Source organism: Macaca nemestrina, chromosome 15, assembly GCF_043159975.1.
Source record: "Macaca nemestrina isolate mMacNem1 chromosome 15, mMacNem.hap1, whole genome shotgun sequence".
NCBI classification, from domain to species: Eukaryota; Metazoa; Chordata; class Mammalia; order Primates; family Cercopithecidae; genus Macaca; species Macaca nemestrina.
In genome coordinates, this window is record NC_092139.1 from 33,639,672 (window position 1) to 33,667,525 (window position 27,854).

Consider the following 27,854-nt stretch of genomic DNA (forward strand, 5'->3'; position numbering starts at 1 on the left):
GATTGCCTGTGTTTGTGGGTTATTACTCAATATTTGCCCAGAGAAACGTCCTGGAGAGTTTCCCCAGTTTTCTTATAGTAGTTTCATAGTTTGAGGTCTTAGATTCAATTCTGTAATCCATTTGATTTTTGATTGATGTTTTGTATATGGTAAGAGACAGAGGTCTAGTTTCATTATTCTGCATATGGATATCCAGTTTTCCCAGCACCATTTATTAAAAAGACTGTTGCTTTTAATAAACAACAGTTTATGTTCTTGCCAGTCATGCCAGTGTATATTCTTGGCACCTTTTTCAAAAATGAGTTTACTGTAGATGTGTGGGCTTGTTTCTGGATTCTCTATTCTTTTCCATTGCTCTACGTGTCTGTTTTTTTTTTTTTTTTTTTTTTTTTTTTTGAGACGGAGTCTCGCTCTGTCGCCCAGGCTGGAGTGCAGTGGCGCGATCTCGGCTCACTGCAAGCTCCGCCTCCCGGGTTCACGCCATTCTCCTGCCTCAGCCTCCCGAGTAGCTGGGACTACAGGCGCCCACAACCGCGCCCAGCTAATTTTTTGTATTTTTAGTAGAGACGGGGTTTCACCATGGTCTCGATCTCCTGACCTTGTGATCCGCCCGCCTCGGCCTCCCAAAGTGCTGGGATTACAGGCGTGAGCCACCGCGCCCGGCCTACGTGTCTGTTTTTATGCTAATTTTACAACCATGCTGTTTTGGTTACTATAGCTCTGTGGTATAATTTAAAGTCAGGTAATGTGATTTCTCCAGAGTTGTTCTTGTTGCTTAGGATGGCTTTGGCCATCCTGCATTTTTAACCCTTTTCCCATTTTCACCCAGAGTACTCGCTGGTGGCACTTGCAGTGCCAGGGTTTACCCTGAGATAACTTTGCCATGAAATATGTCACCTTTATTATTATTTTCACATCGTTCTAATATATTGACTTTGAAAACACAAGTTATCATTCTATTTGTAGCATCTTGTTTTTAGCAATGTAAATTTCCATTTACAAAATATAGAAATTCTTGATCGCTGAAAATGTCAAATTCTAGAAAGCATAGCATTCCTATGTTAATACTGTTCTCAAACAGTTTTTGGCCAAAGAGTCATTTAATGAATCCAGTTTTTTCCAAAATAGACGATTCTGATGATTCAGATGATACTGATGTTAGTTCTGTTCAAAAATAATTCCAAGAACAGTTTGTATATTTTATTTTCACACTGAAAATCCGTCAGCCTCAAGAGGGTGTTAATGTAAAATTAAATGAACACAGGCAGTGAGCTGCACTTTTTTTTCTAAACAGTAAAAAATTTTCCTGATTTTCTTGGCATCCGGTGGTATTAAACATATGTGGGAGAAATACAGCTCAGCAAACTCTTCCAGGAGATAAAGTGCTGATCACCCCTACTGGGCAATTTCACAAATATCTCCTATATTTTTCTCCTTTGGTAGTGGGGATGGGGAGGCACAATGTTACACTGGGCCTCTCTCCTCTCTCTCTTTCTTTCTCCCTCTCCTTTAAAAATGTTTCCTCTCTCTCAATATTTCATTTCTTATTTGTATTTCTGAATGAGGGAAAAGAGTTGATGGGACAGTGGAGTGGGAAAAAGGAGAGCACCAATAAAACCTCTTTTCCTGTTTCACTATTTTTATTCCAAATTCCTTCTATCTCATAATTGATGGAATCTTATGAACTTATTAGTTAAAAAGTGTCTTTCTTGTTTCACAGGAATTCATACTGGGGTGATCACTCAGAAGAAAAGGTGAATACCAGATGTTGTAAGCTATTGGACTGCCACAAGTGATATCTTTACACACCATTCTGCTGTCACTGGGTATGTATGAAGTGCTGCATACAGACAGAGGAGAAAGGCAATTGACCTCATCTAAAGTTAACCAAAACTTTCTCTTGGGGCTGTTTCTTTCCATCAGACCTTACAGTTGTATGGGATAATAGCGTATCTCATAAGGCCTGAGCTTTCTTTAATAATTTCTAGAAGCAGACGTTATTGTGTCATGCACACTCAGTGTTGCAAATTAATGGTCTGGTGATCTGGGTGGCATGGCATTTTCCCCTTCTCTGGTTCATCACCCATGATAGAACAGTAAAGGTGATCACTTAAATTCCTTGCTGTGCAGTGTTCTGTATTCCTCAGGACACAGAGCTTCCTCTCTCCCAGGAGCCATGAATCTCCTGATACTGACCTTCATTATCTGTGGGTTGCTAACTCAGGTGACCAAAGGTAATGGAACCCTATAAAGCAGAGATGATGGAACTAGGATGAGTTGTTGCCCTTGGGCTCCCCTGGTATCATGATGGGAAGAGAGGGAATCTACAGGAAAAATCTGGGCCAATAAAGAGCAGCAGAAATGCTCTTATTTTGGCAGCTCCATGCCCCTAGTCTCTGAGAATCTTTCTGTTAGGGACATCTAGCAAGCTGGGATGTCCTCTGAGGCATTTCTCCAAAGACAAGAATTTCCTTAATGCTCTGAGCCACCCTATCTGTCTCTCTACATAACTATCCAATGTTAGCTCAGCCTCACTTCACTTCTATTTTGATTATTCTGTTGTATCTATTTCATTGTTGTGTCCTATTAGATCTCCTACCATCTTGAATTCTTCTTTGCCCAGAGAGTACCTTCAGAGGGAGGCCCTCATTTTCGTGTTCTTAGATATGGTGAACAAGTCCATTGACAGTTTGTAGATTCTGTAGCACTATCATATGGAAGAGACAATATATATGTTTGGGGTAGAAGTGGAAATAAGTGGAGTGAAGACAGGATAGAAAGACTAATGACCAATGGGGAGCTTCTAATTTTAGATGAATAGGAACAGTCTGTTTCCACTATTTAATAATGCTACTTTTGAAAATTGTTAACTTTTTATTAAAAAATAATACTTGCAATTGACTTATGTATCAAGAAATTGATAGATTTATAGGGTTTAAGGAAAAGAAAAGGGTTTGCCTGTCCAAGAATACCAGTTCTTCAGTCTTCCCCTTCAGAATCAATCAATGTTACCAATGTCTTATATATCCTAGCAAATACAAATATACTTATTTGCCTGTGTATAGTTTTTAGATTTTTTAAAAATGCAATTGCAAATGCACCATGTGAATTGTTCTGCAATGTACTAGCAATATATTAGACACATCTTATCCATACATAAACCTAGTTCATTATTTTTAATCAATAAGTAAAACTTTGAGGAGGAGCAGATGAATTTCCTCACATTAATTACTCTGCTACTGATGAAAAATAGGTCTTTAATTATCAAAAACAATTCAGCAAGAAAAATTTGTAAGCAAATGTATGTCTTTCCATTTATGACTGGACACATGGACACACACACACACATACACACACAAATCACCTACCAGAAAAGCTGAACTACTCTTCTCTCCTATCACCAGCTGCAAGAGTGTCAGCTTCCCATACGCTCATCAGTCCTTTTTGTTTTTTCTACTACATTCTTCCAGGTTTTACAGTCTAATATATGAAAATGATGTCCTGATGTTTGAATTCATGACACTTCAGTTATAAATGAGTTTGAACATCCAGTCCATTAGATTTCTAAACTTTCTTATCTTTATATACTAAGAAATTTGGCTTTTGTTAAATTTGGAGGTGTTACATGTTGCCTAGAAAGATGCTATTCATGTCTATTAAATGGTTAAAACTGTGCCTATGATCTGTTATGTCTTGATTCACATGTTGATGTAATATGAGTTACAGAATTAATATCTACTTTCACTTCTGATTATAAACTGCTGTATTTGTTGAAAATTTGGAAATTTTGAAATTGTAAAGAGGTAAAAAAAATTGTAAAGAAGTTAAAAGAGACAAAATATTTTTGATCAGTTTTTCTTCCTCAGTTTTCTTGTTTGAATAAAAATGTATAGCATACTTATAAATTTTCTATTAAACTATTAGTATTTTCCCGCTTACTAAATATTTTTCAAAAACTATTTCCAATGACTGCATAAAATTTTATAGAATGGATACTGTTTAAATTACTTAGCCAAATTTTTTTTGCATAAATAAGTACATTTACATTTTATAGACAAGGATGGCTAGCATAACATTTCTTATACATAAATCATTCAGCATAAAATTCTTGGAGATGTAGTTTTTTCTGTCTGCTTCATGTATTATCAATTTTTGAATACTTGCCAAGTCCTAAAAATGAAAGATTATATTTAGTTAATTTTTATTTATGTCTGTGAGTAATGGGGAAGTCAAACTCCAAATACATGCTTAATGTATATTTAACTTTTCTACAAATTGTCTATGCTTCTTTTTCTCTTTTATTTTGGAGAGTTCGTTTTCATTTCTTTTGATTTAGAGATTTTCATTTTTGTGTTCTCTTATAGGTTTGGTTTTGAAATTTAACTATTTAGTCTCTCTGGGCTTTATATTATGTGTTTTCAAGTGAGATAGCCCCTGATGGCTTGTGAAGCAACTTTTTACCAAGCCAAGCTATCAGTGGACTGCTATCAGTAGATATATTTTAAGTTGTTGCTAGCTGATTTTATATCTGGTATGTGTGGTAAGAATTCCACACATGGGATAATGTTTTGGCTAGATGGCTCCCCTGCTTAGAAACATGCAATTGCTAGTCATATTTCTAATTTTAGAATTTTGAGATACAGCTTGATGAAGATCACATGCCCTAACAACATAATAGTTCCAGACTGAAGTTCTTTGAATAAAATGACTATTGTCACTCTAGAAAAAAAATTATGAATTATTCTCAATTGCCATCATTCTACTGCTTAAACCAAATTCTTGGAATTATCTTTGATTTTTCTATATCCTATGACATTCATATCTATTAGGAAGTCTATTACATCTGCCTGCAAATTATATCCAGAATGCAATTATTCTCATCACCTCCATTGCTGCCACTCTGATTCTAGTCACCATCATCTCTCACCTGTGTTACTGCCATAGCTTCCTCAGGATCTCTGTCCTTCTGCTCTTCCCTTCCACCCTCTTGTGAAGTACACATAATGCATAATCCGCTTACACTGGAAGTCAGATCATGTACTTTTGCTCAAAACTCTGCTATGGCCCCCTCTATACTCAGAGCAGTAACCAGAGTCCATACAATGGCTCACCTGGCCCTGCAGGATCTGGCCCTTATGACCTCTCTCACCTCATCTCCTACTATTATAGTCCTTGTTCACTCCACTACAGCCACACAGGCCCCAGTGCTCTTCCCCAAACATAGCAGACTTACACAACCCATAGAGCTCTGTTTGTTTCCTCTGCCTAGAATGCACTTGCTGGTGTGACTAATTCCTTTACCTCCTTCAAGCTGTTTAATCATCACCTTGTTACACAGGCCTGTGCAACTCCTGTTTATGAATCTTCTATTACCCTTACATCTATTCTCCCTTCTTTCTGCAAACCATTTATCACCTTTTCATCTACAAAATAATGTACTTTGTTTTTTATTGAGGTAAAATATACATATATAAATTACCATCCTTACCATGTTTTTACCATATTTTCATGTATACCTGTTGGCCATTTGTATATCTTCTGTTGAGAAATGTCTACTCAAATCTTTTACTCATTCTAAAATCAGATTATTTGTTTTTGTTTTTGTTCGCTATGGAGTTGTTTGAGTTCCTTATATTAATATATTTTTGGTTGTTAATTCCTCGTCAGACGGATAGTTTGCAAATATTTTCTCCCACTCTGTGGGCTATATCTTCACTTTGTTGATTATTTCCTTTGCTGTGCCCAAGCTTTTTAGTTTGATGTAATCCTAATTGTCTATTTTTGCTTTGGTTGCCTGTGCTTTTGCGGTCTTACCCAAGAAACCTTTGCCAAGACCAATGTCCTGAAGTGTTTCCCTAATGTTTTCTTCAGGTAGTTTCATAGTTTCAGGTCTTAGATTTAAGTCTGTAAACCATACGGTCTAGCAGGGAGTGCACTTGCTTTTTATTGTCTATCTCCCTCTGCTAGAAAGTCAGCTCCATGTGATTTTTGTCTGTTTAGTTCACAGATGTACCTCAAGGGCCCAGGATGGTGCCTGCACCATAGAAGGGGCCCAAAATTTTGATGACTGTGTGATTATAGCCTAATTTAATAATGGAGGGGATAACATAAAAGCAGTAGGAAGGAATATAAGTGAGAAACAATTTTGAAGAATAATTGACAGAACAAGGCGATTCAAAGACAAAGGGGAAGAAGATAGCCAAGATGACATATTTCAAGTACAGATAATGCTGGAGAAAAAAAATTAAGATATAAATCTTTGTAGATGTGAGGAATGAAGAAGCAAGGTTAGAGTTTGTCTGGCACAAAATAAGTGGAAGGTCTAGACTTGAAACTTACAGAAAATTCCACGAAGTACAAAGTAAAATGGAGCCAGTAAAATAACAAAGATAGAATAAATGACTCTAGAAGAGCGAAGGTAAAATAAATAATCAGTGAAGTTGGACTAGAGCCAATATTTCCCAGAGGATAAAATATGAACCAAGTTATTGTGAGCCTAACACATATATACATACATACATCTATATATGCTTTATATATATTATCACATTAAATTCAAGCAAAGTTGTTTAGAAAATTACTTGCTCTTCTGTACATATACCAGGCTTCCTCCTCCATAGAGCCTTATCTCTAGCTGCTTCCTCTGCCTAGAATATACTTATCTAGGTACTCCTTGGGCAATTGTCTTGAGAAAGATGATCAGGCAGTTTACTGCTTGATAAATGAACATACAATGCAGCACACTAGTTTCCCTTTAGATTTATATCTTCACCCCTCAAATGAGTAGTCACACTGCTTGGAAATCCTACTGCATTTCTCTTATAAATGAACCTTCCCTCTTTTTCTTTCTTTTTTTGAGACAGAGTCTTGCTCTGTCACCAGGTTGGATCGCAGTGGCCCGATCTTGGCTCACTGCAACCTCCGACTCCCTGGTTCAAGTGATTCTCCTGCCTCAGCCTCCAGAGTATCTGGGATCACAGGCACGTGACACCACATCCAGCTAATTTTGTATTTTTAGTAGAAACAGGGTTTCACCATGGCCAGTCTGGTCTCGAACTCCTGAACTCAGGTGATCTGCCCGCCTCGGTCTCCTGAAGTGCTGGGTTTACATGTGTGAACCACCACACCCAGCCTGCTTGTTTCTTTCCTCATTGCTTGCAAACACCATTTCATTCTTCAAAACAAACCTGAAAGGCCTCCCTTAACCTTACATTGCCCTCTAACAAGTTATTTATTTCTCTGTTTTCCTTTGGAGCTAAACTTCTTCTTCTTTTTTTTTTTTTTTTGAGATGGAGTCTCGCTCTGTCACCCAGGCTGGAGTGCAGTGGCCGGATCTCAGCTCACTGCAAGCTCTGCCTCTCGGGTTTACGCCATTCTCCTGCCTCAGCCTCCCGAGTAGCTGGGACTACAGGCACCCGCAACCTCGCCTGGCTAGTTTTTTGTATTTTTTAGTAGAGACGGGGTTTCACCGTGTTAGCCAGGATGGTCTCAATCTCCTGACCTCATGATCCGCCGGTCTCAGCCTCCCAAAGTGCTGGGATTACAGGCTTGAGCCACTGCGCCCGGCCTGGAGCTAAACTTCTTAAGAGTTTCATTTACAGATCCTGCATTCACTTCTCTCTCATTCACATTTTGACCAACTGCAATTTAGTTTCTTTTCTCACACCACTCGGAAGCTGCTCTCCTCAGTATGAAGTGACCTTCATACTACTAAAAGCATGGACACTTTCCTGCCTTCATCTTTTTTTTTAACCTCTCAGCAGTATTTGACCAGAAAATGACCACTCTGTTCTTTAAGAAACAGTCTCCTCTCCTGCTTAATGTAGTCGCATCAGATACAACTTTCCCTATAACCTTTATGCATTTTCTGTTTTCATGCATATCAGCCCAACCTGCAACTGTCAGTATCTCCCAGTCTTTCAACAACTGCTTGTGAAATACCCCTGTATATGGCAATCCAGAAATGCCAGAAAATTATCAGCTGTCTCCGGGATCATCTATTAACTATGGGGGAAGCTGGATAAATAGTCCAGGTCCTTTGAGCCTCATGTAGAATAACTTTGGGGCTTGGTAATATTTTTTTTTCCTGTGGTAATTCCCTTATTTGCAGTTCAAGGCTATTATGGGAAGAAAACAAATGATTTTAGTTCTTCAAGGTTTTTCTGTAACACTGCACCATTGGGACCTGATGCCCAATTAAACATTTTTTTAAGTTGTTTGGTCTTTTTTTAAAAATAAAAACTAAATGCTATTTTTGCTTTTACTTTTAGTTGACATGTAATAATTGTTCATACTTAGAAGATGCAGAGTGATATTTTGATATATGTGTACCATGTGTAATGATCAAATCAAGGTAATTAGCATATCTATCACCTCAAACATTTGTCATTTTTTTATGTTGGGAATATTCAGAATCCTCTCTTCTAGTTATTTGAAAATATACAATAAATATTGTTACCTACCGTCACCCTACAGTGCTATAGAACAGCAGACCCCTTTTGGCACCAGGGACCAGTTTCATGGAAGACAGTTTTTCCAACGGGGTGAAGATGGTGGTGGGGATGGTTTCAGGATAAAACTGTTCCACCTCAGGTCATCAGGCATTAGTTAGAGTCTCACAAGGAACACACATCCTAGATCCCTCACATGCACACAGTTCACAATAGGGTTCATGCTGTTATGAGAATCTAATGCCTTGGCTGATCTGACAAGAGGTGGAGCTCAGGCGGTGATGCTCACATATCTGCTGTTCACCTTTTGCTGTGCGGCCTGGTTCCTAACAGGCCATGGACCAGTACCCATTGGCTGCCTGGGGGTTGGGGACCTCTGCTATAGGACACTGGAACCTTTTCCTCCTATCTAGGTGTAATTTTCTATCTGTTAACCAACCTCTCTCTATCCTCAATTCCCTTCCCAGCCTCTAGTAATCACTATTCTACAGTCTACTTCTATGAACTCAACTTTTTTAGCTCCTACTTATGAATGAGAACACGTGGCATTTATTTTTTTGTGTCTATTTCACTTAACGGAATGTAACATGTCCCCCAGGCTCATTCATGAGTCTGAGGCTTATTTGTAGCCTGGCTGCTGGGCTTCCCTGTGGGATTGTCCTCTGAGCAAACAGAACACAGCCATGTTGCTGGCCAGCAGTTGATAGATGATCTCATGATAATAACAGGTTATAACTCACCTTTTATTGGATTTCTTGCTTTCCTGATTTCTACATTTCTCCACTGATTTTTTTGAGGGAGGAATTTTCTCTCAACTAAACTATTATATTCAAATCTTTGCTGGAGCTCTGCTTTGCTGGGGGTCTGCTTTAAGACTCTAGTGTCTTATTCTCCCGTTCTGATCTGACTTATCTTATTGGTCCTTTTAAGTCGTTTCCTCTTATCTGATCTCTTATCTTGTCTGATCTCTTAATATTGAAACTCACTAGAATTTAATTCTATTCCTCTTTTTTTCTCATATTATTTCAACCCACCATGGTTTATCAATTTCTGTACTTTAAATGCTATCCGTAAGCATCACATTTATTGATTTGCATATGTCAAACCAACCTTGCTTCCCAAGGATAAAGGCTACTTTATCGTAGTGGGTAAGCTTTTTGATGTGCTGCTGGATTCAGTTTGCTACTATTTTGTTCAGGATTTTTGCACTGACGTTCATCAAGGATACTGGCCTGAAATTTTTTTCTCGTGTCTCTGCTAGATTTTGGTCTCAGGATGATGCTGGCCTCATAGAATAAGTTAAGGTGGAGTCCTGCCTTCTCAATTTTGGGGGAATAGTTTCAGTAGGAATGATACCAGTTCTTCTTTGTATATCTAGTAGAATTCAGCTGTGAATCCGTTTGGTCCTGGGCTTTCATTTTCATCCTTTCTATCCAGGTTTCGTATCAGTCTAAGTATGCTCTCTGTCTCTCTGTCCCTGTCTCTCTTTTTCTACCTTCCTCCTTTTCTCCACATAACTTCTTTAATGGCACATGGCACAATTTTAATATACACTTTTTGTTGTCCTGTTTGTCTCTTTCAATGGCTTTTTGTATTTGACATAATATTAGTCTAGATGTCAGTCAGTATAAACTTTTGAATGAATGAAAAGTTGTGTTGATGCCAGAGTTAAAAATTTGACCTATATTTTATTCTCTACAGGTAGCTTTGAACCCCAAAAATGTTGGAAGAATAATATAGGATATTGCAGAAGACGATGTTTAGATACTGAAAGGTACATACTTCTTTGTAGGAACAAGCTATCATGCTGCATTTCTATAATAATATCATATGAATACACTCGACGACCACCATTTCATGTGATTCACCTAGAGGATATAACATTTGATTATAGTGATATGGGCTCTTTTACTGGTTCCCCAGTATCTAAGTTGAGTGATCTGGTAACATTTGACATACGTAGAGAAACCATGACCCCCAAGACCAATACTCCCGAGACTACTATGCCACCATCCGAGACCACTACTTCCAAGACTACTATGCCATCATCCAAGACCACTACTTCCAAGACTACTATGCCACCACCTTCTCAGATGGCTCTTACTCATAATTAATTAACATTTACTTCTGGTATGGAACAACTAGAAATACTGCTGGAAATACTATCCAAAGAGCTGATTCTACCAATCCAATTTCACCTGGAAAATTCCATCAGGGATTGGATGAGCATGGGGATGGACATAATTTCTACTACTAAGACAACAGCCAAGACAGTTGCCTTGCAATTAGAAACATGTAGACAGAAATGTATAGAAGATACAAGGATTCTCTTAATTGGACTTAAAGTCTTTATCTGTCTTCCTCTGATGTACTAAAATATGTGAGCTAATTTTTGTCTTAAGTGAACATTTGTATGTCTATGTATTTTTCCATGCCAAAAACAAAAACGAAGACCATTGTTTGGAGCTTCCTATTATGTCTAAGACAAGAATTTTTACTTTAACAGTGCCTGGCCCACTGCTATCATATATAGGAGAACATATAAAAGCATATAGAAAGAAGGTTCCAGACAACTGTTCCCTTCTCTACCCTCCACCTTTTATTGTAAGAACTTACAATACTTCTGTGTGTCATGACGTCAAATTTTGTTTAAGGTTCTAGCTGGTAACTAACAGTTAGTTAGTTAGAAGCTAATTCTTTCATTCAGCACAAGCACTGATCTCACTGGATAGAGATAAAAGTGGGACTTGCCTTGAGAGTACATCATATTAAATTAAAAGCTGCATCTCAAATTCTACTTATCTTTCCAATCTTCTTTCCGCTTAGAAGTCCAACTTCCAACTATGGCAGCCTCATAACATGCCTCCTCAGGTCTCTGTTTTGTCCATGTTAGTTGTGTGCAGTGTTTCTATGCTTCGTATGGCTGTACGCATGTGACTGCTGTTTGTATGGCAACAGATGGGTCAGTAAGTGTTTTCTATGATACTACAGAGAAGCGGTTATTAACTATAAAGTTGATTAGGGTTTTTTTTTTGAGACACAGTCTTGCTCTGTCGCCCAAGCTGGAGTGCAGTGGCACGATCTCAGTTCACTGCAAGCTCTGCCTCCTGGGTTCACGCCATTCTCCTGCCTTAGTCTCCTGAGTAACTGGGACTACAGGCACCCACCACCACGCCTGGCTAATTTTTTGTTATTTTTAGTAGACATGGGTTTTCATCATGTTAGCCAGGATGGTCTCGATCTCCTGACCTCGTGATCCACCCGCCTTGACCTCCCAAAATGCTGGGATTACAGGCATGAGATACTGTGCCCAGCTGACTATTATTATTATTTTTTAACTTTAAGTTCCGGGATAGAAGTGCAGAACATGTAGGTTTGTTACATAGGTATACATGTGCCATGGTGGTTTGCTGCACCCATCAGCCCATCATCTAGGTTTTAAGTCCCACATGCATTAGCTATTTGTCTTAATGTTCTGCCTACCCTTCCCCACACACCCTGACTGGCCCCCATGTGTCATATTCCCCTCCATGTGTTCTCATTCTTCAGTTCCCACTTATGAGCAAGAACACGTGGTGTTTGGTTTTCTGTTCCTGTGTTAGTTTGCTGAAGATGATGGCTTCGCGCTTCATCCATGTCCCTGCAAAGAGCATGATCTCATTCCTTTTTATGACTGCATAGTATTCCATGGTGTATATGTACCACATTTTTTTAATCCAGTCTATCATTGATGGGCATTTGGGTTGGTTCCATATCTTTGCTATTGTAAATAGTGCTGCAGTAAACATGCGTGTGCATGTGTCTTTGTAATAGAATGATTTGTATTCCTTTGGATATATGCCCAGTAAGGGGATAGATGGGTCAAATGGTATTTCTGGTTCTAGATCCTTGAGGAACTGCCACACTGTCTTCCACAATGGTTGAACTAATTTACATTCCTATCAACAGTGTAAAAGCATTCTTATTTCTCCACAGCCTTGCCAGCATCTATTGTTTCTTGACTTTTTAATAATCGCCATTCTGACTGGCATGAGATAGTATCTCATTGTGGTTTTGATTTGCATTTCTCTAATGAACAGTGATGTTGAGCTTTCTTTCATATGTTTGTTGACTGCATAAATATCTTCTTTTGAGAAGTGTCTGTTCATATCCTTCACCCACTTTTTGATTTTTTTTTTTTTCTTGTAAATTTGTTTAAGCTCCTTGTAGATTCTGGATATCAGACCTTTGGTAGCTGGGTAGATTGCAAAACATTCCTCCCATTCTGCAGGCTGCATGTTCACTCATGATAGTTTCTTTTGCTGTGCAGAAGCTCTTTCATTTAATTAGATTCCATTTGACAATTTTGGCTTTTGTTGCAATTGCTTTTGGCATTTTCGTCATAAAGTCTTTGCCCATGCCTATGTCCTCAATGGTATTGTCTAGGTTTTCTTCTAGGGTTTTTATGGTTTTGGGTATTACATTTAAGTCTTTAATCCATCTTGAGTTAATTTTTGTATAAGGTGTAAAGAAGGGGTCCAGTTTCAGTTTTCTGCATATAGCTAGCCAGTTTTCTCAGCACCATTTATTAAATATGAGTAAATTCACACATGACACTGTTAACCTTAAATGTAAATGGGCTAAATGCCCCAATTAAAAGACACCGACTGCAAATTGGATAGAGTCAAGACCCATCGGTGTGCTGTATTCAGGAGACTCACTGCACGTGCAAAGACACACATAGGCTCAAAATAAAGGAATGGAGGAAAATTTACCAAGCAGATAGAAAGCACAAAATAGCAGGGGTTGCAATCCCAGTCTCTGTCAAAACAGACTTTAAACCACCAAAGATCAAAAAAGACAAAGAAGGGCATTACATAATGGTAAAGTGATCAATTCAACAAGAAGAGCTAACTATCCTAATATATGTGCACCCAATACAGGAGGACTCAGATTCATAAAACAAGTTCTTAGAGGCCTACAAAGAGACTTAGACTCCCACACAATAATAGTGGGAGATTTTAACACTCACTGCCAATATTAGACAGATCAATGAGGCAAAATTAACAAGGATATCCAGGAATTGAACTCAGCTCTAGATCAAGTGGACCTAATAGACATCTACAGAACTCTCCACTCCAAATCAACAGAATATACATTCTTCTCAGTGCCACATTACACTTATTCTAAAATCGACCACATAATTGGAAGTAAAACACTCCTCAGGAAATGTAAAAGAACTGATTAGTTATTAATAAATTGGGCTGATGCTTGGGTGCTACTGAAAGCCACAATATCAGACGCCAGAATGTCTCAAAATCAAAAAGATTTATTCCACTAATTATTTTTTATGTGATCCAAGCCAAGCTGCCAGTGACTATGGCTGTAGTTTGGATGTTGACCATCAGACCACTGACCTTTCAGTAGACCTCATATTCTAATAGGTCTTAGACCACCAGTTAGGGTGTCCATCATTCAGATTTGATTGGGACAGAGGGGCTTCCCAGAACATGGGAATTAGAGAGCTAAAATGAAGGAAATCCAGAGTAAATTGGGACAAGTTGATCCACCCTCACTTCAGTGTACTTCTGTCTAACAAGCGCTTTTTCCATTTTTCATGGCTATACCTCATCACATAGGTCATACATTGGCTTTTCACAGAAACAGTCTAGGGTGCTCTTTTTCCATATTTCTGCCTCAACTGTCATTTCTTGAAACATACTCTTTGACCATGCAGAGCACCTCCCATTCTACTTTGTATTATTTTCTTCCCATCATTTGAACTCTGAAATCATATTGAGTATTTACTTTCTGATTTTTTTTTTTACTAACTTATGGCCTAACACCCCTGCTATAATGTACATATACTCCTCATCTCTTGGTCTTGTTGACATCTGTGATCCAAACTGCAAGAACAGTGCGTCACACATGGGAAATCCTCAATAAAAGTTTGCGAACAAATTATTCAGGCAGTTATCTTAATATATATGAGAAGGTTATAGAATATAAAACAGTAGTCTTCAAACTGCAATACTGGTTACAAAAAGATTTTTCAAGCTATACATATTGATAGTTTAAAGGAATAAAATTTCAGACCCTCAACTTCCAAATTTCTTACGATGTTTTGGAGCATTCTTAACAGGCTCTTCTTTTATAACTCCAGGTTCTCAATTTTCCTTCTCCCACTCTGAAAAGAAAACTTACCTCTCACTCACCCTTTATCGGACAATCATGGATTGCCCTGAGTGAACAAACCTCCAGTGGACAATTGAAATACTTGTGCTGATATTCAGAAAGTGAATAATCATAGACTTTGCATAACAAATCCTTTGGAAATAAAAGTGTTTTAAATTTTTTTTATTTACAAAAGCAATGATGGGGGTGTCAATCAAGTTGATGGTTAATATTAAATAGATCCTTAAAGATAAACTTTAATAATAGCCTACTATGAAATTGTTAGCATATAACTTGGAAGAGGTTAAAAGAACTGTGTAAACATTAGAGTCTTATATTCAAAGAGATTTCACAATAATAAGCTACAATGTATGTCTATGTTTTGTCATAGAGAAATGTGATAGAAAGATTAATAAAAGACTTGCAAACACAGAAATATAGTACATTAGGATCAAATTTTGTAGAGAAGGTTGAATAAAAACTAAAGGTTTAAAAAGAAAAAAAGATATAATATTCCCAATTGCTAAAAAAGAGCTTCTTTGTGTATTTATTAAATGAATTATTGTGATTAGCAAATTGTCATGCATTCATATTCCATTGGATGTATTTGGTATTTAGTTGTTACATGTCAATATTTGTAATATGCTATTAATTGTCTTTTTATGATTAAAATTTAAGATGAAATAGTTTATTTCCTAATTTTAAATTGTATTGGGAAAATACACACTTTATTTTTATGCCGAGCATAGACTTTTTGTTCCTTCTAATTGGAAGAGAGCTTTGCAATTTGCAATTAGTATATGTGTGACTTTTAGGAATGCTTTTTTTTTTTTTTTGAGACGGAGTCTCACTCTGTCTCCCAGGCGGCAGTGCAGTGGCGCGATCTCGGCTCACTGCAAGCTCCGCCTCCCGGGTTCACGCCATTCTCTTGCCTCAGCCTCACCAGCAGCTGGGACTACAGGCGCACACCGCCACGCCACGCTGATATTTTTGTATTTTTTAAAGTAGAGACGGGATTTCACCGTGTTAGCCAGGATGGTCTCGATCTCCTGACCTTGTGATCCGCCCGCCTCGGCCTCCCAAAATTCTGGGATTACAGGCGTGAGCCACCGCGCCCGGCCCAGGAATGCTCTTAACCACTTCATCAAGCATCAGCGTTGGTGCTGTCTAGATGTTGGTTTTGATTGCCAACCTACAAAAGAAAAGGGAAATTATAAAAGAGAAAATAAACAAGTGAGTACAGTTTCAAAATCTGTCCTGCAAATGTGTTTTAAATCAAAGAAATCATCTTTGACATGAGCTATTCGCTTTATAGTCATTCAGAATTGCTTGGTCTCTGTCTCCTGAAGACTGTGGTTAGGATTATTCCTCATGAATGAGAAAGTTACCATAAGTCAAAGATAAAATGAATAGAATAACTTAACAGTTGACTCTCAGAAGAGGGTATCTACTCTCACTTTGCACTGGTTTTATATATACATATATATATACACACACACACATATACATACACACACGTAATTGTATAATATGTATACTTTTATAGATTGATTTAGAAGGTACAGGTGTTGTTTTCTTACATGCATATGTTACATAGCGGTGAAGTCTGGGCTTTTAGTTTAGCCATCACCCAAATAGTGTACATTGTACCCATTAAGTAATTTCTCATTTCTTAGCCCCCTTCTACCCTTCCAAGTTTCCAGTGTCTATTACCCACTCCTTATGTCCATGTGTATACTTAGTTTCCACTTGTGAGAACATGTAGTATTTGACTTTCTGAGTTATTTCACTTCAGATAATGAAAACATTCACTTCAGATAATGAAAACACATTTTCCAAAATTCAAAGAGGTTTGAAAAACTCATGGCCTAATAGTCCCACTATAAATTTTATTTTTAAACTGTTCATACTCCTAGAATGAACAGAAGCTTCAAACACTATCTGGTATAAACTGATGATGATTCTTCTACTGCTGTGATCATACTGTTTTTCTATGATTCCTGGATTTTCCTTTTCCATGAATGTGGGCTTTGTGGCATAACTTCTACTTCATTTATATCATTGCCCTTTAGGATCTCCTGTAGGCTCAGTAATCTATCACTTCCCTATATGGGACTGACCTCCAAATTACTGACTTTATATGTTGTGTGTATGTGTGTGTTGTGTGTGTGTTTAGTATTTGCATTTTGCTACATTCTTATATAGTTTCCAGCTCAAGTCTGAAATTCTCTACCTCTTTATCTATGCTGCCTGTATTAGGTATATAATTTGATAAGTTAGACATGTAACATATATTTCCCCCTTTCTCTGGGTTGTTTTTTTTATTTTATCAATGGTGTCTTTTGAAGTAGAGCAGTTTTTAATTTGATGAAGTTCTCTTTTTAAAAAACACTTTTCTTTTTGGTGTCATATCTAAGAAATCTTTCCCTAATTTAAGGTCATAAAGATTTATTCTTGTATTTTCTTCTAAGGGTTTTAGCTTTCACAGTTAGCTATATGGTTCTTTTTAATTTAGTTTTTTGTATGATGTAAGGTAGGGGTCCAAATTCTTTTGCAGGTGGTTCTCCAGTTTCTCCAACACTATTTGATAAAAAGACTATTATGTACCCACTGAATTGTCTAGGCACCCTTACAGAAAATCAATTAATAATACATGTGATAATTTGGGCAGATCTTTGGAGAGAAAACACCAAGAGTGGATGGAGAGGCAACACTGACACCAAAGCTGAAGAGAGAGGAAACTGGAAACTCTGCATGAGCTGCCTGAACATTAGAGCTAGTTCCTGGCCCTGAGTGGCTCCTGGGGAAGGGGTAAGTAAGGGGACTAAGGAACATCCTGCTTTTGCCATGGACCTCTGGGATCATAGCTACAGGGGACCCCATGTCCCTCATAGATTTGTAGGCTAGCAGGGGGATCTACCCAGGGAGCAGGCAAGGCTTCAGCCAGTGTGAAGCCCAGGAGCTTTTGTGAGTGGGGTAGCTCTTGCAGAGCATGACCACAGGTGCCCATCCCCAAGCGCTCCCCATCTCCTTCTGAGAGGCTGTAGCCCCAGCTGACTGCTGGACCTGGAGAGAGTGGGCCCAGCTTTGTCATGGGACTGGGGTGCATCTGTTCTGCAGGCTCTCCTGACTGCCAGCCCCTCCCATGGCCCCTGCTTAGCCACCCTGCAGGAGCATGTACACAGTGCAGCCTCCACTGCTAAGCCTGAGTGCTTTGCTCCACCTGAATACATTCCCAGTGACCTGGGAGCACTTCAGATCCCCCTGAAGTGCAGCTAGAGCTTGACCCCACGCCACAGATCATCCCAGTGCCCCAGGGCTGCAGCGCACAGCTTAGGAGCATGCAGCTGAGATCTGTGGCTAACAGGCAAGTAAAGGAGAAGCCCCCAATCTCAGAGCATTGAGGGGGCAAGATGTGTGGGTTCATAGGCCAGCTTGGGAGCAAGGTGTGCCTCCCTCTGAAGGGTTGGTCTGGAAAGGGTGTGGCCCATCTCCCTGCCATGGCCTCTGCCCAAGGAAGCCCCACAGCCTGGAACACCTAACAAAAGAAACATAGAAATGATGCCAGTGATCAGAGTGGGGTCCCTAAAGGCCCAAGAGCAGACCTGGTGAGGAGTTATCCCTCCTGCTCCACTTACCATAGAACATGCCTGCGAATGGAAGGACATGCAGAAGAGCTGAATAAAAGCCTATGTACCAGTCGCTACTTGAGCATCAATGACTAGATCTCAGACCCAACTACAACACCAAAGATGATTCTGCTAATATACACCCCTGTGAAACCAAGTGCAAGAATTTGCCCATACATAAAGATTCTGTACAGAGCCATGGCCCTCTGAAAACATCCAGAAATGAACTCAACTGACTATACTCAACTTACACCACAGTTAAAAGAAAACCAGCCCCCTCCCACCAGAAGAGAAAGAATCAATGCAAGAACCCCAGCAGTTCAAAAAGCCAGAGTGTCCCCTTACCCCAAAATGAGCCCACATATCTCCCCAGCAGTGATCCTTAACCAGACTGAAATGACAGACATAGAATTCAGAATCCAAATGGCAAGAAGCTCATTGAGATTCAGTAGAAAGTTAAAATCCAATCCAAGGAATCCAGTAAAATGATTCAATCACTGAAAGATGAAATAGCCACTTTAGGAAAGAACCGAACTAAACTTCCAGAACTGAAAATTTTACTACAATAGTTTCATAATATGACAGCATAACAGTATTAACAGAATAGACCAAGCTGAGGAAAGAATCTCAAAACTCAAAGGCTACTCCTTCAAATGAACAAAGTCAGAAAGGAAATATCTTTAAAATTGAACAAAACCACAAAGAAATATGAGATTATGTACAGAAAAAAACTTCTGACACACTGGCATTCCTGAGAGGAGGGAAAGAGAGTGAACAACTTGGAAAATATATTTGAGGATATACTCCATGAAAATTTCCCTAATCTCACTAGAGAGGTTGACATGCAAATTCAAGAAATACAGAGAACCCCAGCTAGATAAAATACAACATGACCATCCCAAGAAACATAGTCATCAGATTTGCCAAGGTCAGCATGAAGGAAAAAAATCTTAAAGGCAGCTAGAAAGAAGGGTCACTTCATATATAAAGAGAATCCCATCAGGCTAACACCAGACCTCTCAGCAGAAACCTGACAAACCAGAAGAGATTAGGGGCCTTTTTCAGAATCCTCAAAGAAAAGAATTTCTAACCAAGAATTTCAAATCCCATCAAACTAAGCTTAATAAACAAAGAGGAAATAAAATATTTCCCAGACAAGCAAATGCTGAGGAAATTCATCACAACGAGACATGCCTTACAAGAGATTCTTAAGGAAGCTCTAAACTTACAATCAGAAGAACAACATCTGCTACAAAAAAAAAAAAAAAAATACGCATACAACTCAAAGACACTATAAAGCAACTACACTATCAAGTCTACATAATAACCAGCTAACAACACAATAACAGGATAAAAATCTCACATATCAATACTAACCATGAATGTAAATGGACTAAACACCCCACTTAAGGGATATAGTGTAGCAAGATTGTTAAAAAGACAAGACCCAATTGCCTGCTGTCTTTAAGAGACTCACCTCACATGTAACCACACCCACAGGCTCAGAGTAAAGGAATAAAGAAAGATCTATCACACAAATGGAAAACAAAAAAGAGCATGAGTTGTTATTCTTACATCATATAAAACAGACTTTAAATCAACAACTATGAAGAGGGACAAAGAAAGGCATTACATAATAATAAAGGATACAATTCAGTGAGAAGACTTAACTGCTGGGCCTGGAGAGACTGGGGCCACCTTTGCCATGGGACTGGGGTGCGTCTGTTCTACAGGTCCTCCTACTCTCAAGCCCCTCCAAGGGCCCCTGCCTAGCGACCCTGCAGAAGCATGTGCACAGTGCAGCCTCCACTGCCAAGCCTGAGTGCTTTGCTCCACCCGAATATGTTTATACTAAACATATATGTCCCTAACATTGGGACACCCAGATTCATAAAACAAGTTCTTCTTAACCTATAAAAAGATATAGATAGCCATGCAATAATAGTGGGAGACTTCAACACCTCACTGAGAGTGTTAGACAAATCACTGAGGCAGAAAATTAACCAAAAAATCCTGAACTTCAACTCAATATTTGACCAACTAGACCTAATAGACACCTACGAAATATTCCACCCAACAACAACAGAATATAACCTCATTCTTCTCTTTGGCACACGGAACATATTCTGAGATTGACTCCATGCTCAGTCATAAAGCAAGTTTCAATAAATTAGAAAAAGTCATACTAAGCACATTCTCAGGCCACAGTTCAATAAAAATAGAAATGAATATCAAGATCTCTTAAAATTACACAAATACATGGAAATGCTCCTGATACCTGGGTAAACATCAAATTAAGGCAGAAATTTAAAAATTGTCTGAAATTTATAAAAATAGGGACACAATTTACCAAAATATCTGTGATACAGCCAAAGCAGTGTTAAGAGGGAAATTTATAGTGCTAAACGTCATCATCAAGAAATTAGAAAGATCTCAGATTAACTATCAAAGTTTGCACTTAGAAGAACTATAAAGAAAAGAACAAACCAACCCAAAGCTAGCAGGAGAAAACAAAATTACTAAAATTAGAAAAGAACTGAACAAAATTGAGATGCAAAATTCCATAGAAAGGACCAATAAAACCAAAAGGTGGTTTTTTGAAAGAATAAAAATGTTGATAGACTGCTAGCTACATAACTATGAAGAAAAAAGAAGATCCAAATAAATACAATAAAAAATGAAGAAGATGACATTACAATGAATCCCACAGAAATACAAAAGATACTCAGAGATTATTTTGAACAACTCTATGCACACAAATTAGAAAATCTAGAGGAAATGGATAAATTCCTGGAAACACAAAACCTCCCAATATTAAAGCTAAAGGAACATGAAAACCTGAACACATCAATAACAAGTTTCTAAACTGAATCAATAATAAAAACTTACCAACCCAAAAAAGCCCTGGAACAGATGGATTCACAGCCTAATTCTACCAGACATAAAAAAAAAGAACTGGTATCGATTCTACTGAAACTATTCCAAAACAATCTAGGAAGAGAGGTTCTTCCCTAACTTAGTCTATGAAGTCAGCATCAGCCAGATACCAAAATCTGTCAGAGACACAAAAAAAGAAAACTTGAGACCAATATCCCTGATTAACATAGATGCAAAAATTTTCAACAAAATACTAGGAAACCAATCCCAGCAACACATCAAAATTAATACATCACAATCAAGTAGGCTTTATTCCTGGGATGGAAGGCTAGCTCAATATATGCAAATCAATAAATGTGATTCACCACACAATCAGAATTAAAAGCAAAAAAATATGATCATCTTAATAGATGCAGAAAAGGATTTGAAAACAACCCAACATACCTTAATGATAAAAACCCACAACAGACTAGGCACTGAAGGAACATACCATAAAATAATGAGCATCTATGAAAAACCCATAGCCATGATCATTCTGAACTGGTAAAAGCCAGAACCATTGCCTTTCAGAACTGCAACAAGACAAGGATGCCCACTCTCACCATGCCTATTCAACATAGTACTGGAAGTGCTACTAGAGCAATCAGGCAAGAGAAAGAAATAAAAGGCATCCAAATAGGAAAAGAAGAAGTCAAACTATCCCTCATTGCTCATGATATGATTCTACACCTGGAAAGCCCTAAATACTCTGGCATCAGGCTGATAATACTGATAAACAACTTCTGTAAAGTCTCAGGATACAATATCAATGTACATTTCTATGCACCAATAACCTTCAACCTGAGAGTCCAATCAAGAACACAGTCCCATTTATCATAGCCATTAAAAAATGAAAATCCCTAGGAATACAGCTAACCAAGGAAGTGAAAGGTCTCCACAAGGAGAACTACAAAATAATTCTGAAAGAAATCAGAGATGATACAAATAAATATAAACAATTCCATACTCATGTATCAAAAAGATCAATGCCATTTAAATGCCTTTACCATCCAAAGCAATCTACAGATTCAATGCTATTTCTATCAAAGTACAAAAACTATTTTTCACAGAATTATAAAAAAACTATTCTACCATTCACATAGAATCCAAAAAGTACCCAAATCACCAAAGCAATCTTAAACAAAGGGAACAAAGCCAGAGGCATCACATTACCCGACTTCAAACTATATTATAAACCCACAGTAACCAAAACAGCTGATACTGGTACAAAAATAGATATATCACTAATGGAACAGAATAGACAACCCAGAAATGAAGCCACACACCTACAGACACCTGATCTTTGACAAAGACAACAAAAATAAGCACAGGGAAAAGACCCCCTATTCAATAAATAATGCTTGGGTAACTGGCTAACCATATGTAGAAGAATGAAAGTGGACCCCTGCCCTTCACCAAATATAAAAATTAACTCCACAAGGATTAAATATTTAAATGTAAGATCTTAAACTATAAGAATCCTGGAAGAAAACCTGGAAATACCCTTCTCAACATCCACATTGGTAAAGAATTCTTGGCTAAGTCTCCAAAAGCAATTGCAACAAAAACAAAAATTGGCAAGTGGGACCTAATTAAACTAAAGAGCTTCTGCACAGCAAAAGAAACTCTCAACAAAGTAAACAGACAACCTACAGAATGGGAGAAATTATTCACAAACTACACATCCACTAAAGGTCTAATATCCAGAATCTATAAGGAAATTAATTCGATAAGCAAAAAACAATATCCCATTAAAAATGGGCAAAAGTTATAAACAGACACTTCTCAAAAGACATACAAGTGGCCAAAAAACATGAAGAATTCTCATCATCACTAATCATCAAAGAAAGGCAAATCAAAACAATTAGATACCATCTCATACCAGTCAGAATGGCCATTATTCAAAAGTCAAATAATAACAGATGCTAGTGAATCTGTAGAGAAAATGAAACACATACACTCTTGGTGGGAACAAAAATTAGTTCTGCCAGTTTGGAAAGCAGTTTGGAGATTTCTCAAGGAACTTAAAATTAGAGCTACCATTTGATCCAGCAATCTCATTAGTGGGTATCTATGCAAAAGAAAACAAATCATTCTACCAAAAAGACACGTGCACCTATATGTTCATTGCAACACTATTCCCAATAGTAAAGCATAAAATCAACATATGTTCTCGTCAATCATCAACGGTGGATTGGATAAAGACAATGTGTTATACATACAGCATGAAGTACTATGCATCTATAAAAAAGAATGAAATCATGTTTTCTGTAGCTGGAGACCATAATTCTAAGGAAATTAATGCCGGAACAGAAAACCAAATACTGTATGCTCTCACTTAAAAGTAGGAGCAAAACATTGTGTAGGCATGGACATAAAGATGGAAACAATAGACAATGTGGATTACTAGAGGGAGGAGGGAGGAAGGGGGCATGGGTTGATAAACTATTGGGTACTATGCTTACTACCCGAGTGACAGGAAACATAACCCAAATGACAGCATCACACAATATACCCATGTAACAAACCTGTACCTGTATCCCATGTATCTAAAATAAAAGTTGAAGTTATAAAGAAAAATAAGTGTTAGAGTTTATTTCTTGGCTCACAATTCTACTCCATTGTTATATACGTTTAGCTGTATTGAGGGGTCTCCAAGATCACCCTCAGGTTTGATGACTCACTAGAAAAACTCACCAGACCTATAAAAACAATTATACTCATGGTTACAGCTTAATACAGTTAGGAGATACAGATTAAAGTCAGCAAAGGTAGAAAGTGCACAGGGTGATGTCTAGGAAAAAACAGGTATGAGCTTTCAGTTGTACTCTCCCTCCAGAATCACATGAATAGAACTCAATTCTTCCAACCATAAGGTATGACAATAAGTGCAAAATGGTGCCAGTCATTTTCAGTGGGAGTCAATCACATAAGCATGTAGCATCCCCAAGAATGAATTTAGCTACTCAATCTTCAGTCCCTGACCTTAGTAGTCAAGCTAATACAGCTTGGCCTGAAGCCCCAGTCATAGAAAAACATGTGATTTATTCACCATAAATCACATTGTTAGCATAAACTATTTGGCTTGGGCCAACTCTCAGGTATACAAAGACATTTTATCAGGCAGGATACTTAAAGGGCTCAGAGATTATCTGCCAGGACCTTTGAAATATGCAGGGTTAGGACAACCCCAAATCTTCTGAGTTAACCCTCTATTACACAGTCCACCCCATGCCCCTTGGCCTAGGCTGTCTTTCAGCAAAACAGTTCTATATTTCTGAGCATCTACATTTAGTATAGCATTTATATAACAGAACTAGAAATAGTATCAGTATGAAGAAAGATCTCTAGATAAAATATAGCAGTGGAAGGCCCAATATACTATGGTTGTGCTATGCTCAAACACATTTGAAGAAGCCAGTGTGGGGTAGGGATAAAGACTGAAAAAACAACTAATCTATTTCATAAAGCCATTACATGAATTTTCATGTTTTTGTACTGATTTGTTATTTGTTTCTCCCCTTGATCTACCACTTTAATCTTACAGCTACAGAATTATTTAGCCTAGAAATTAGTTTATGGTTAACTAAATCCAATTCTTCCTTAGGCTAGTCATTTTCCATTGGTAATACATCCTGAGGAGGCTTAACGCAATCTCTCAACACATTTGATCATCAGTATCAGTACAATCCTATGACTTATTTAATAAGGTGGTTGAATCTTACCAACAATAATAGTGTCACACTGTATAGCAATATGGTCATGGAACAATTTAGTTTCATTCATAGAACAAATTAGTTAAACTTACATAAGTTTTGCTATGCCTCTCCAACAGAAACAGTCCCTGCTTATATACAAGATATTCTTATGGACAAGCATTGTTATAATTGTTAGAATGATTTGATTATTTCTGGCTTCCATGTCAGTGGAGGACAAAGACAGCCACCCGGTTTTAGTTTTCAAGCTTGGACAGAGAATGGTTTCCATTGTGTGATTTTATATAGTAAGACCTCCCCACCCTCCTGTGGGAGGTCACAGGTGATATTCAGATAGCTTCAGTCCCTGCTAACTGTACTGCAGAATATGTCTTATTCTAAGCTCTAATGGGGCAAGAATAATTCATAGTGCATCAGTGCACATTTACAAATGCCCTGAGAGATCTTTCATAAGTTTGAAGGCCCATGAGATTCCCATAAGTGTGCCCCTTTTTCCTCAGCAACTAGAGTGTAGTGCTATTTCCCCATGGTTGCTTTGACCTTCATCTGTAATTAAAATAGTCAAAAGGCACTGTTGGATCAGGGTACAAGCCTTTTCCCAACGTTGGATCTTAGCATTATCTAGCATTATTTTTGAGTCTACTTGTTTCATTTTAATAAAGCCTCATCGCTTTCTCAGGATGACCCTCATCTTTTGCCTTCCTCCTAGAAAAGAATTCTCTCCAATCTGCTCATTTTAGTCCACTAATATTTCCTCTAGAGGCTTCACTAAGAGGGAATTCAGCTTGTTCCATGATGCCTGAACTGACACCTAATGCCCCTAAAAAGTCTGTCTTATGCACCTATGTAGTTTAATTCACCATGCATGTTGTTGGCATTGTATACTTATGGCCTGAGTGCAGTTAGGATATGTGGGTTTTACCCCAAATGTGGGTTCTTCATATATAGGTTAGATGAATTGTGGTCAAACTAGATCTAATTTAGTTTTTAGTATGTTTTAATGCCTTTCATAATCTTTTTTGTCTCAGGGTGGGGCCTTTACCCCAGAGGAATTCAAGTCACCATGTAATGGCTACTGCTTTAATCCCATCATGTATTAATTGCCTTTCTCTCTTTTTTCAACTTTCATTTTAGATTCAGAGGATACATGTGCAGGTTTGTTACCTGGGTATATTGCATGATGCTGAGGTTTGGGACATGAATGATTCTGTCACACAGGTCTGAGCATAGTACCCAGTAGTAAGTTTATCAAACCTTGTCCACTGCCCACCCAGTAGTACCCAGTGTCTGTTGTTTTCATCTTTATGTCCATCAGTACTCAATGTTTAGCCTCCACTTATAAGAGAATATATGGTGTTTGGTTTCTGTTCCTGTGTTAATTCACTTAGTATTATGACATCCAGCTGCATCCATGTTGCTGCAAAGGGCATAATTTCATTCTTTATTATGGCTGCATAGTATTTGATGGTGTATATATGACACATTTTCTTTATCCAGTCCACCATAGATGGGCATATAGGTTGATTTCATGTCTTTGCTATTGTGAATAGTGCTGTGATGAGCATATAACTGCATCTGTCTTCTTGGTGGAATTATTTGTTTTCTTTTGCATAGATACCCAGTAATGAGATTGCTGGGCTGAATGGTAGCTCTATTGTTAAGTTCCTTAAGAAATCTCCAAACTGCTTTCAAACTGGCTGAGCTAATTTACATTCCCACCAAGAGTGTATAAACGTTCACTTTTCTCTGCAACCTCACCAGCATCTGCTTTTTGTTTGTTTGTTTTTCACGTTTGAATAATTGTCATTCTGACTGTTGCGAAACGGTATCAAGTCTTGGTTTTGATTTGCATTGCTCTGATGATTAGTAATGACGAGCATTTTTTTCATATGTTTGTTGAGAGCTTATATGTCTTCCTTTGAGAAGTGTCTGTGTATGTCCTTTGCCCATTTTTTTATGAGTTTTTTTATTGAATTGTTTAATTGCCTTATAGATTCTGGATATTAGATCTTTGTTGGATGTATAGTTTGCTAATATTTTCTCCCATTCTATAGGTTATCTGTTCACTCTGTTGAGAGTTTTGCTGTGTAGAAGTTTAATTAAGTCCCACTCTCCAATTTTTGGTTTTTGTTTTTTCCAATTGCTTTTGAGAACTTAGTCATAAATTATTTTCCAAGGTGATGTTGAGAGTGGTGTTTTCTAGGTTTTCTTCTATGGTTCTTTTTTTCTTTTTCTTTCTTTTTTTTTTTTTTTTGAGATGGAGTCTCACTCTGTCGCCCAGGCTGGAGTGAAGTGGCGTGATCTCAGATCACTGCAACCTACGCCCTCTGGGTTCAAGCTGTCCTCCTGCCTCAGCCTCCTGAGTAGCTGGGATTACAGGCGCATGCCACCACGCTCGGCTAATTTTTGTATTTTTACTAGAGATGGGGTTTCACCATGTTGGTCAGGCTGGTCTCAAACTCCTGACCTCATGATCTGCCAGCCTCGGCCTCCAAAAGTGCTGGGATTACAGGTTTGAGTCACCATGCCCAGCTCCTCTAGGATTCTTAAAGTTTTGGATCTTACACTTAAATCTCTAATCCAACTTGAGTCAATTTTTATATATGGTGAAGGGCAGGAGTCCCTTTCATTCTTCTGCATATGTCTAGCCAGCTATCCAAGCACCATTATTGAATTATTATTTTTTTCTTATTTATTTATTTATTTTTATTTATTTTTTATTATTATTATACTTTAAGTTCTAGGGTACATGTGCATAACGTGCAGGTTTGTTACATATGTATACTTGTGCCATGTTGGTGTGCTGCACCCATCAACTTGTCAGCACCCATTTTTAGATTTCAAAGATTTTCTCACTTTATCTTCAAATATGCCTGTTAATCATTTTTCTAATTTCCAAGAGTTTACTACTTTTCCTTACATAGCATGATATTATTGCTTTATGGATGGAATACACTCTTGAAACTCTCTCCAGCCCCTAAATAATAGTT

At 38.0% G+C, this 27,854-nt stretch overlaps 1 protein-coding gene across 2 annotated transcripts; it reads left to right on the plus strand.

Annotated features, from left to right (window-relative positions):
- The first annotated feature begins 1,710 nt into the window (after positions 1-1,710).
- Positions 1,711-11,247, plus strand: LOC105496516 (defensin beta 125). Of its 2 annotated transcripts, none has more exons than XR_011614336.1 (2): positions 1,711-1,826; positions 10,152-11,247. XR_011614336.1 is itself a non-coding variant. In XM_071080915.1 (2 exons), the coding sequence occupies exons 1-2, from the start codon at positions 2,177-2,179 to the stop codon at positions 10,562-10,564; spliced, it is 471 nt and encodes a 156-aa protein (XP_070937016.1). In that variant the 3' UTR covers positions 10,565-11,247. The 2 variants fall into 2 exon arrangements, 1 of the variants encoding a protein (XP_070937016.1); XM_071080915.1 differs by lacking the exon at positions 1,711-1,826 and adding an exon at positions 2,177-2,234.
- The last annotated feature ends 16,607 nt before the right edge of the window (positions 11,248-27,854 follow it).